Source organism: Bombyx mandarina, chromosome 13, assembly GCF_030267445.1.
Source record: "Bombyx mandarina strain Sakado chromosome 13, ASM3026744v2".
NCBI lineage: Eukaryota > Metazoa > Arthropoda > Insecta > Lepidoptera > Bombycidae > Bombyx > Bombyx mandarina.
In genome coordinates this window covers 70,981-83,823 of record NC_143220.1, presented here as the reverse complement: position 1 = coordinate 83,823, position 12,843 = coordinate 70,981, and the positions used below count along the sequence as shown (strand labels likewise).

The 12,843-nt window shown below is 35.0% G+C and overlaps 1 protein-coding gene across 8 annotated transcripts in view; it reads left to right on the top strand.

The window, feature by feature from the left end:
- rdgA (retinal degeneration A) overlaps positions 1–12,843 on the top strand; it is a 164,464-nt gene that overhangs the window by 118,432 nt on the left and 33,189 nt on the right. For all 8 annotated transcript variants that reach the window (XR_016324141.1, XM_089732654.1, XM_089732652.1 and 5 more), the window contains 2 exons: positions 3,697–3,835; positions 9,627–9,830. Coding sequence is in view for 7 of the 8 variants with exons in the window: in XM_089732654.1 (XP_089588780.1) it covers positions 3,697–3,835; positions 9,627–9,830 (343 nt within the window). In the remaining variant the exon portion in view is untranslated. The remainder of the gene's footprint in view (positions 1–3,696; positions 3,836–9,626; positions 9,831–12,843) is intronic.

Sequence of the window (12,843 nt, the reverse complement as noted above, 5' to 3'; positions counted from 1 at the left end):
CTTCACCAGACGTCGCCATTCCTCGCGTACCGCGGCCCTTCTTGTGCACTCGTTAACGGGACCGTTTAGGGCTGCCTTTATTTGGTCGGTCCAATAATAGTTAGGTACAAAAACTTCTAAAACTATTCCGTTCTTAATGAAAATAAGAAAAAAAATATGCAGAAAGAAAGTGCGGCAGCAAAAAGGCCCATGGTAGTAGTAAAGTTGCGTGGATGCGTGCCGATGTGCAGCCCGACGGGTGTTAAGTGAGCCCATCAACATTTCTACATCAATGGCGCCACTCACCTTGTAGCACGAGGTCTCATTTGCATAGCATAGAGGCTGCTCCACCTTTCAAACTGTGGTTCAAATGGTAGTGTGCCAACCCATGCGTGCCTACGGGACCACCACCACTACTGCAAATTACATAGATAATTTTCTAGACCATTGTCTTTTTATTGACTCGTGAATTTCGATTAATTCAATATAATATTCAAAACACTTTCTCAGAGGTAACACCAAATGTGATATTTATTTCAAAACATGATTAGGCAGGGCCTTTTCGTATATATTTCGGTTCGTAATCTGGTTGTCTTTGGGTCGGTATCGATTCACAAAAGGCGTTAAGCCAAGCTGTAGATCCTCAGGGATTCGGAAACTTGTGACACTCACATTAGCAAACATTCACAAACTTTATTTTAGTATAAATGGGGGATTTGCGTTAAAATATTTCGTTCTTTTTTGTTTACCAGTTTATTCTTCGAAAGATAATACTTTAACGTTTGGTCAGAAATGCAATGTTAATGAGATACGAGTTTTTAATCCGTTAAATTAGGTACATATTTTTACAGTACTGTTTTACAGTATAGTAGGTAGGTACTTTTGCTGATTAACTTTACTATTATTGATAGTCTCAATAAGAACAGCGAGCCATCGTGGAGCCATCCATCAGATGAAAAATGCTAATGACAGCACACGGACAGCGGTAATACTAGTAGCTCAGCCGTAAAATATTCTCTTTAAGCCTTGCTTAAAAGATGAGGAAATGAAAGAGGGAAAAAAGCGGAAAAAATAAAATTAAAGGCATTTTCTTTCTAGTTGCTACTTACATTCGCGTTTTTATTAGTATAATAAAGAGATATTCTTATTAATGCAGTAAAAGATAAAGCGAAACGATCCCGATAAACCGGTACTTAAAATACTTAAAAATAACAGAATCAATTTCCGACAATGTGTACTAGACAGTTTAATCTCTTTTTTTATACCATGCGACCGACAACCTATAAAACAGGTGGTATTAGTTAATGGACCTTAACAAACATTTACAATTAATTAACTCATAATACAATTAACAAGAAAACAAAAAGTAACAGGAGAAATATCAAAATTACTTCATGAACAAAAGTTTAATAAACCCCTTTTCGATGTTCGTTGTTCGACAACGTTCTATTCATCCACTTAACTAATTATAATGTACCTTAGTAATATTAATAAAGCATATACTTCTTGTTATTTATTTATTTTAATCTACAGATCTGACGTATTTATGTGTTGGTTTGTGTTGGCGATGGAGACAAAGAGGGCATTTTAACCCATTGAAAAAAGAGTAACCGGGTGATACCAAAACACTTCTTCCCGCACTAGTTTGATTTTGAATCAACGATATAATTCTGCGAGACATGCGGTATTGTCTAAGTGGGCTCCAGAAAGTCTTCCCAGCCGGTAGGGCTGAAGGTCGAGTATTCGGCGACCAAAAGACCGACGAGAATGCACAAATTGCACAACCTTGTCTCGGATGCTCTGGTGTCGAGCCGGGAAGGGCTTTTAGTCCGGGTTCGATTGGTACACGTTATAGCCAAGATAGTTACTCCAAGTGTAGGGTGACGATGCAGCGATTTTACTCCCGACCGACTAAACATAATAATAATATATTAAGTAACTTTAATTTATAAATTCCTTTTTTTTTTCAAGATAAAATTTAAGGATATCTCAGTTTATAAATGAAATGATTAAATTTGTTTTTATTGATTTTTGTTCTGTTTTCGCTTTTTCGGAACCCTTGAAATCTTGCATGAAGTGCCAAACTTCATTGAAGATGTCATCCTCGAATGATAGATGGGTGCGCGAGTCGTCTCAACAAATGTTTACTTATACGCGGTCACCGTTCTCGTCGAACTCGTCGATGTCGAAGAGTTCGACGTGCGACCTGGCACATAGATACAACCCACTGAGTTTCTCACCGAATCTTCTGCGGGTCACGCTTCCGATCCGGTGGTAAATTCAGCGAAGCATTGCTCTTGTTAGGGAAAGTGCTAGCAAGTTCTCTCAGGTTAAACTCAGGGACCTAACTCATCTAACCCTTTACACGTTGTTGGAATAGCCGCTAAGCATACCAACGAGATTAGGTAGGTCATAAATAAAAAAACATATTATATACACTCATTGCGAAGCGTGCGAACCGTGCATAGTTTTATACATAGTTCTCTATGGTACAAATCTTCTAATGTGCGCAGTTAAAATGTACAACTTTGTAGTTCTGTAAGATGGTGAAAAATACTAACAAAATTGATTTTTGTTTGTTAACTTTTGGTAACTCGTTGTCAATCAGTGTTTTGAACACAATATGCTTTGAAACTAATGAATCGATTTTGATGCAATCTGACATTGGTAAATTAACATCTGCTATATTAAACATACCGATGGAAAATTGCGTATTTCAAAATTTGTTAATTTTCAAACTGGGACCATAAATACTCGGAATATACAAAACTACCTATATATTCGGGATAACAATTCTCTGTCTGCCAATGAGAATTTAGAGAGGTTTGCCGTTTGAAGCAGTTAGCCGGACTCAAAAAGAGATAGATAAATCGCAATATGAATTTAAAAACACAAGTTTGAAATTAGGTAAACGGTACATATCCACAAGAGCTTGAAATGATCCTATATCTATATCGAAACTATTTCAGTTTATGTATGGATATGCATTAAGATATAAAAGTATAGACTAATCAACTAATGGGTTTCCCTTTTCCTAACCTTCCTTCCCTTTCTTTCCTCCATCATGATATCAGTGCAGTCGCAAAAGAAAACTACGCTTACCTTAAAAATATAAACAAAGATAATACGTTATATTATCTTTGTTTATTTTTTTAACGAAACGTAAAACGAACACACTGTATCAGTACTAATATACCTAAGATTGTGGATTTGGTTATTAAAATAGCTTAAAAGCTCTCGAGATGTGAAAAGTGCACCAAGGAGCTTTTAAGTGACTTTCTAAAAATATTAATTTTTTACGTAGATTACAATAATCGTTAACATTTTCTGGAAAGTCGTCAATAAGTGTAGATCAACTGTGATCATTACTCGTTTGAAGAATTCAATCGTTGGAATAACCTATTAACAACGTAACTCGATTTAGTATATCTCTTCTGTTGTGTGGTAAATTCTAGCCACACAGGACTCTCAGTGGAGGTACAGAGTGAAAGAAAAAAACAACAACAATGTAACAAAATTATATTCTGAGAGCAAAATTTTATGACTGGAATAAATGTTTTAAATTGTCTCCCTTGTGTTTTTTTCTTCTTAAATATATTAAAATTATCTCTACGTAATAATAAACTCTGCTGCTGGGAATAATAACGTTGGTCGATGTAACTTATCACACAAGGTATCATGTGTATGTGTGTTAAAATTGAATAATTTTGTGGACAGACGGCCTGGCGAAGCGGTTGGGGCTCGAGTTCTCCGGTCCACGCCCGACTGGGGAGAAGGAGCAATCAGCGGCGAGCATCTCTGGTCACCCACCTCGGTATCAGGCGATTGTTGTTATGTCGGAGATGCAGAATGTCAGGTAAATAAAACAGCTTTAGAGTTAAAATTTCTCTTCAAAGAGGCAAATTATTGATTTATGACTTGACATGACAAAGTATTTTAATTTAATATTTCAGTTTGAAAAATTCAGTCTGTAATTGAATCTAATATAGAACAGATATAAATGATAAATGTAATCATATTTAGAACAAACATTTATATAACTATATATATAAAAATGAATTGCTGTTCGTTAGTCTCGCTCAAACTCGAGAACGGCTTAACCGATTTGGCTAATTTTGGTCTTGAATTATTCGTGGAAGTCCAGAGAAGGTTTAAAAGGTGAATAAATATGAAAATGCTCGGAATTATAGAAAAATAACAATTTTGTTTTTCTTTCGATATGTCCCCCTTCGGACGGATTCCTTTTGTTTGTTTTAAGTTTATTTTACACAAAAGTTTAGGTCTTTTATTTATCGATTGAGGCAAAACGAAGTCTGCCGGGTCAGCTAGTAATAAATATATTATTGCTTAGAGGTCAAAAAGAGAGGCCTTAAGACTATATATTTCAAGAGAAGTAGGCTAATTTTTAATAAATCTACGAACTAGATAGACGGACGAGTTTACCTAGTCTCAACTGATGACCGGAGTCTAAAGACATAATTTAAAGTGAGAATGACGCAACCCACCCGGTAATATAATGTCGAAGTGACAATTTTATTGTATGACGGCTGCGACACTTTTGACAATACGTCTCACCATCTGTAATTAATTATGCAGATAAAACGTTTTCCGAGTTTCTCTTAAAAAATATATACTTGTATTTCTCGTGGAAGTAGAACGTTATATAATGCTAGTTTCATATTTTGTCAATATTTTGCCGTGAAGCAGTAATGCGTTTCGGTTTGAAGGGTGGGGTAGCCGTTGTAACTATACTTGAGACCTTAGAACTTATATCTCAAGGTGGGTGGCGCATTTACGTTGTAGATGTCTATGGGCTCCAGTAACCACTTGACACCAGGTGGGCTGTGAGTCGTCTACCCATCTAAGCAATAAAAAATAATAATTAAGCATTGGTGTGGTGAAAGTTAGACTATGTGGTATAAAGAAAATATTGAACACACTAAAACAACCTCATTGTCGGTTTTACTCTCGAGCGAATCGGTCGCTAAAGTCGAGTCGAGTCGGTAAAGAGATAGAAGTTGAATAGGAAAAGAGGGCACGTAGCATAAAGTAATGAAAATTAGTCGTCCATAGTCTACACTGTAGACTCTACAGCGTCCGCTGGCCCTCTTCGTAGTCGTTTGGTGAAATCCCAATAGCGGCCAAAACATTGCAGGTCCTTGCTTCGATTTTTGAAGTCTACTACGGTCGATTTTTTTTAGTTTATTTTTCTTTATGAATAGTTTATCTTTTAGAACAGTTTTCTTGAGGAAATGCCTTGTATTATTTTCTACATATTTTTGTTTGCGTCTAAGGTTTATAGCGGTTCCGTATTTACTGTTTACAAAAATGTTTATTTCGTTACTTTTTTACTCAGCACAAAGAGCCTCTTGTGAATCGTTGTGAATAGTGTAAGAAAGAAAAGCCTATTGAGTTTCTTACAAACAGGGGAATCGGTCTGCGGACAATTGGGTAGGTGTAAATCAAGCAACAGGGCAAGAAAATTGTAATTTCCCCTACACCATTAGCAAGTTTCCTGTCTATTGTGCGGTTGGTTGGTTGTAGTTGAATGTAAGATTAATGACGCTTCGTGAATGTTGCTATCATTAATATGGCGATGACCTGTCACTGTTGCTCTTACAAAAGACTGCCTTTTGGTGACAATCAATAGTTAATTACTTTGGTTCGGAAATTAGTCTTACAGTTTATTTAATTTTGACCGTGAAGAAAATAGCGGATTGTATGTTAAGCTTAGGCTAGCTTAGGCTACTAAAAATAAAATATAACTTAATTCTACGAGTATGAATCAACTCGGTTTTGAATTTTTTATTGCCATAATATGCTGACGTAGTAGCGAATCACCTGGTAGGAACTACTTGCTGACACTTAAGGACACTAGTAATGCTAAGGACACAGCCAAGCCAGTACTGACGGGAAGTATTTATAGTCGCTGGATATTCGAGGAAATCTTGGATCTCTGCGTATTTTTCAGATGTTTTCCACGACGAATGAAACGAAACAGCTAATAATGAATATGGTATTCTTCTCTTTTTTATTTTGAAGTCACTCGCCTTATAAGTCATCCAGTTTTACCTAGAACCACTTGCTTCTTACACAGTAAAACTTCATTAATATTTTCTTCCGAGATTCTTTCCGCTTTGAAAGATGGAAATTAACTCCCCTTATTCCCAGTATTCTCCGTATTCTTACAGCGCTACGACTTCTACCCATTACCGGTGGCTGTAACTTTTTTACATTATACATTGCTGCGTTTTCTTATTGGAATTCTAAAAAAAGATTTCTGTAGAATAAAGATATATAAATTTAAACTAAATCGCGATTGAGTTACAGAAGCCTTCTAAAAATAGTAATAACTGTTGGTGATTTGTATGACACACATACATACATTAGATTGGAAGACAATTTAAAATCAGTTGATGCGCAGTATAAGCGGTCCTGTGCGGGGACTGGATGAGTACATTCTAGATTTTTTAGATTGTAAGTACAATTATAATTGTACACAAACGAGCATACGGCCCTCCTGATGATAAGTCATGGATATCAGCAAAACCAGTAGCACAACCAACCCGAAGCCTAATTATTTTTTTGACCACTTATCTGCTAGTAGTCTCGAGGTCCTATTATAGTTTCACCTTGATTGGTTAGCGTATCACTCTTTAACATTTAACATTTAACTTAAAAAGAGCAGTACTTCGCTGTACCTATCATCAAATCGGAATCGTAACCCACTAGGATCCGGCAAGAAATTCAGTGAATCATAGAGTACTTATAGGACTATAGAGGAATTTGCCAACTAATTTCATTTTAGAATGCACATTAACTTCGTATTTCTTATTAGTTATTTCCTTTATTTTTTACCTCAAAATAAAATTGAAAAAGATGCTTTTAATTGAAACATCATCTTTTTTATTAATCCAATTTTAGCCAATTTTTTAATGTGTATGTATACCAAAACTAATTTCTGCTGTAAATATTAAAAACTATATATATATATATATAAATGGGAAGATCGGAACTTTTTGGTTAATTCACACTGGCACACGAGTTTTATTTTTAAAAGAAGAAAATATAACTGACAGATATAAAAATTGACAGAACGATGTTACGAATGTGTATGTAGAATATTTTTGAAAGAATAAAAGATTTTGTTGTTAAACTAAATATCCACTAAATTTCGCCATACCATCCCACATATATATAAGAACATATATCAAAAACTACACGTTAAAAAAATCCAAAATATATTCGGTGCGTTGAAGGGAAACGGTCGTCCAGTCCTCTGGCAATACCGATCTAAATTGGGGACGGTGATCACTCACCATTAGGATAAAAAAATAAACATTTAGGTTTGAATTCTAAACATTATTTAAATGAATGTAGCGTTGTCTTCCCGGAAAGTTTGTTCAATGTTTGAATTTTCATGTTGCCGTCCTTTTTTGCAACTTTTTGTACATGGGGGTATCCAAGGCCCAACTTCAGGCTCAGGGAATTCAAAGATCACATAGACACCGCCATCTACCTTGGGAAAGTATAAAAGCTAACCTATATTCCGGACACATAATTGCTTTGCAGCTTGAACAGATATGGTGAAAACAGTCGATGGACACACAATGCGTTTTACAATCAGCTCTAACTATGAATACGAGCGAGATAGACAGAGATAGAGTAGGAAAGTGTCAAGAAGATATTGCAACATTGGAAGCAGCACACATAACAGCAGTATGAGGCCTTGTGCATATACTTACAACCGTACCTATTACCTATTAGTTGAAGTGTATTAGACTACTATCGTCTTGGATCCACAGGTCTCTATTTAGTTTAAAATTGTCTTTTTTTTATCAATACCTATAATTTTAACAAAAATAAAATCGACTTCAATGAAATAAAATGACAAATTATAAATATATTCGAATTCAATTACACATGCATTATTAAGAATAATTCATATCTGACCTGATCAGATTTTAATAAAATTCAATTGGAACCAGTTGAGAAGTACTAAATAAATAATAGATTCATCAAAATTGATTCAACTAGAAAAATGTTTCCAGATAAGGACAAATAAAAATTAAATTTTGAAGTCTGTTAAAAAAAAAGTAAATTAAGATGCATTTTTCGTAACAAAACTTATATGTTAAATCTTATCTATTTCTGTCGCGATTCAGTCATTATCTAAACGGCAGTAAGGAAGAAAAGCAGAAACAGTACAATAGAGATGTCTCAAAGCTAGAGATTTTCTGGTAACTACTGAATACTGGGTAGGCCGTGAACTCGTTCAGTCATCTATACAACAAAATAACAGGTCGGGGAAAAAGTTTCTTCGCTATTTTTAAGAAAATTCACAACACTTTTTTATATAGTTTATTTACATTTACCTAAGTATGTAGGTACAATTTTGTTCGATAATTTTTTGCCATCTTGTAGGTAGGGATATGATCCCATTGCTATAGAAATTTTGGGGTTTCTGATCAAAATTTCGCGACAGTTGGTTTTGGCAGTCCTCTCGTGATGTTAACCTGACACTACCTAAAGAATTCTGAAGAGACCGAAACAGGTGGAAATCTGAAGGAGCAAGGTCAGGACTACACGGCAGATGCATTAACACCTCCCAGCCAAGCTCTCTTAATTTTTGCTGAGTGGCTAAAGATGTGTGAGGTCTAACGTTATCATGATGAAAAACCACACCCCTTCTGTTGATTAATTTCGGCTGTTTTCTCTCAGCTTTTTGGTTTAATCTCATCAGTTTGTTTGCAGTAGAGTTCAGAATCGATGGTCCTGCCTGGTGGTAACAGCTCATAATGAATAATGCCCTTCCAATCCCACCACACACAAAGCATCACCTTGTTGCGAGTTAACCCGGGTTTTGCCACAGTCTGTAAAGCCTGACCGGCTTTGGACCACGACCTGTTTCGCACGTTCTTGTCGTACGTGATTACGTGATCCACTTTCCATCACCACATATCAGCTTCTTCAAAAATGGTTCGGTTTCATTATGTCGTAATAAAGAATCACAAATGAGTACACGGTTCATTAGGTTTCTTTCAGTGAGCTCGTGAGGTACCCAAATATTGAGCTTTTTTGTGTACCTAGTTTTTTCAAATGCGCCAAATCTGTTTTTTGGTCAATTCCTAGTTCTTCAGCTACGTCATAACTACTGATATGCCGATCTTGCTCCACTTTTTAAAAAATCGACCAGGGCGACCAGAGCGACGTGCATCTTTGACATTAAAATTTCCGGACTGAGAACCCTTAAACCAAATTTGTGTTACTCTCACAGATACTGTGCTAGGTCCATAAACATTGCAAAATTTTTTCGCGGCTTGCATTGCATTTTTTCCTTTTTTGTAGTAAAATTTTAAAATGTATCGAATTTCTTCATTATTCACTCATCTTGACAGTACGAAAAATAAATAAAAATCACAATTTTTACTAATTTGAATTTGGAATTATCTTCTTTAAAATTTAAACTTTTAATGATACCAAAACCAGCCAGAGACAAATAGTTTAACCAAAGAGATTTTATTACAAGTTCATACATACTATAATGCGTAAAGACTTTTTCCCCAAACTATTAAAAGGAATATAACAGAAAAAAAATTGTCGATTACTGTCAGACATCAGAGAATGCAACCGAGTTATTGTTTCAGAAACATGGATCCAGAATGAAGTGTTCAGCTTGTAAGATCATCGCGCATACGGCGTGCATTGACATCCTTATGGACAGAGTCCAATTCACATGCAAGCCTACATTCCGCGACGTGGGTGTACGTCAGTATCGCGAGCAGACTGTCACGCATCACCACTGGGTACATCGCCGCTCTGAGAAGGGCAAGTGCAAGGCTTGCGGCAAGGTCAGTTACTGCACTCTCGATTACTTTACTATTTCTAACAATTTTTATATACGCCATAGTCTGTTCGTAAGTTTATTAAGAAAATAATCAACTGCAGTTTTTGGAACGAAGTTCCTTATGGGACGATACGGAGGGGTACCCTAACCGGGAAAAAACGTCGTAACGTAAGATTTTTATTAGTAATGCACACAGTGTAAGCCTTAACTTTGTAATAACGTACAAAAAATAACATATTTTTATTACATTATATATTTTTTATAAATCATTGTGAATAAAATACCTACAGTTGATAACTTTGTAAAGTACTTAGTTTTTTTTTTTATCAATAAAAAAATCATAATAAAAAATGTATAGGTACCCGAATAATTATTTACTTTATACCTCGAATAGAACTTAAAATTAATATTTTTATAATAAGGAACTTCGTTCCTATCCGGTATCCCACGACACTACACATCTTTTTTAGTTTATTGAAATGTTATTGAAGAACGAAATAATTTCCCTTTTGTTGTACCAATAGAAAACAATTATTATAAAACTGTATGAACAGATTACGTGTATAATTTGCTTTTAAGTACTTCAGTGACTAAAATGTTTTTCATTTGTCGCTATAATAACTCACGTGCCTGACATGTTGAATATTATTCGTAAGTTAAATCACGCGTTTTGCTTTCACGGCAGCTTAGATTTTCATTTGTGATTTATTTTTGGTTCGTTTATCCTTAATGCCGTGTTTATGTTTATAGATAGTCGAAAATAACGAGCCAATATCAACAGTAGTACACTAATAAATTAGTGACAATTTATTATAAAAAAAAATAACACAATATTCCTAACCTAAAAGTACATGTTATTATCCGCAACATGCTTCGTCAAAAAGTACAATACTTACTTTCAGCTGCAAGCGTCGTCATAATAAATTAACTAATATATAATAAAATAACTAAATAAACTAATAAATTAGACACACGAAAAAATTTTTGGTAATAACTTTCATGCTAAGCCATTTATTTTGAAATAAAAGTTGACTTCGTCGAACGACCTACGTAATTACACTTCCATATGTGTTGCGTTAGAGCGCGCGAACCAACCACTCACTCTTTTTGACACAAAGCTTAATTGAGTTTTCCATTTTTAAAAGGTTACCGCAATTTATAAGCTTTTTTTAGAGCACAGTATTCGTACCCTTTACACTTTAAGGAAATCGTTAAATATAATCACAGCATTCTCGATTAAAAAAACAGAGAAAGACATTACTAACATCCCACAATTTGATTTAGACGTTGTGGCGAAATTGTGGTTTGCGTGTCAGCCAATTTTAATTTACATACATAGTGGAGCCTTCGGCAAAGTGAGAATTATTACAGTCCGTAGGTATGCATGTTGCTAACTTCTCAAAATTTACTCTATATTCCCCCCTACAACAGACATGCAAATACACGCTGGGGTGCAATTAAACTCACTCTGTCTCTGCATAACGGTAAACTAGGAAACTACCGACATGTGATTTTAAAATTATGTAACACGTAAAACACGTTACATACATTACATTCGCCATGGCGCGGCGTATCATACCTACAAAACTAGTGCAATTAGGGCACAAATAATTTTAAAACGTTTTTTTGTTTTTATTTATTTATTAAATCGGGTATTGGTAATTTTAGAAGTACGAATTGTCTTTTCCTGCGTTGAAGCGCTGCGTTTCAGTTTGAACGGTAGGGCAGCTGTTGTACTGTAAAAACTCTGACCTTAAAACTCATGTTTCAAGGCACCTGGCAGCATTTACATTATTGATACCTATGGGCTCCGGTAACCACTTAACACCAGGTGGGCCGTCAGCTCGTTCACCCATCTGAGCAATAAAAACGTTTATTGAAACAAGAATGCTTTACGGCAGAAGTAGGCGCCGCGTAGGTAGATAGTAGGCTATCTATATATTAATACGTGAAGCAAAAACTTTGTATCCTTTTTACGAAAATTGCGCGGAGTATGAAATTTTCCACACTTATAGAGAATATAGAGAAGAAGTGCACAATGCTAATTTTTTTTTTAAATAATGCATAAAAGGTACATTAAATCAATAAAGAAAATATTACACACACTATATACCATGTATTTGACGCACACATGCATGCATAAGTACTATTTATTGTCAAACTTTTGTTCTTGGCGTCAGTTGTCAAATTGAGAATAGATTAAATATTGTTTGCCTTTGTTAATATTTTTTATAGTGTAGTCTTGGCGAAATTTGTGATTATAGAAGTATAAAATACAATCATAATAGTGTACAAACTTACTAGATTATAATTAGTTAAAGTGTTTTATCGTTAGAAAGAATTAATAAAAAAAATTGTCTGCACACATACACATTTGAAACATCGCAAACATTTCATCTCAATTCATGGTATGTGAAAACGTTCATTACGAAAGCAGTAGCCAAGCGAATTTTGTGTGAATGAGTGATGAGAACGGTCTGGGGAAATGCGTTGCCGTGTAGATACGAGATATATCACTGAAAGCTGTATGTATGTTATGACATTCATTCGTTAGTTAATGCGCAACTATAGCTAGGTTTCTAAACTTAGTACCATTAGCATCTAGCATCATAATTGGTGACCTAAAAAAGTGATGAGCTATAAGAATATTTTAAAAAAAAACTAGCCCACTGAGTTTGTTTCCTCGGTTCTTCTTAGGACTGTTACTATTTGTTGTATCCAGTGTTACAGGTAGTGATAACCAGTTTTGACATTTACCAAGTTTATTGTGATGACGTTTTAGTGGAACTAAGTACTTTGAATATGAAACATTAAGAAAATAATATATTGTCTTTTGCAGCTAAACCTTAGTTGTTTTCTTAAGTGAATAAAATTTAAATTACATATTTTAGCAGTAAACGTCTTATCATACCGGTATTAACGTAATTCACGGTAGTAATAGACTGTGTTAAATCTTTTTCGATTTCCATGAGCGACGCTGACTATGTACCAGCAATAGAGCTATATGTTAGTATGTG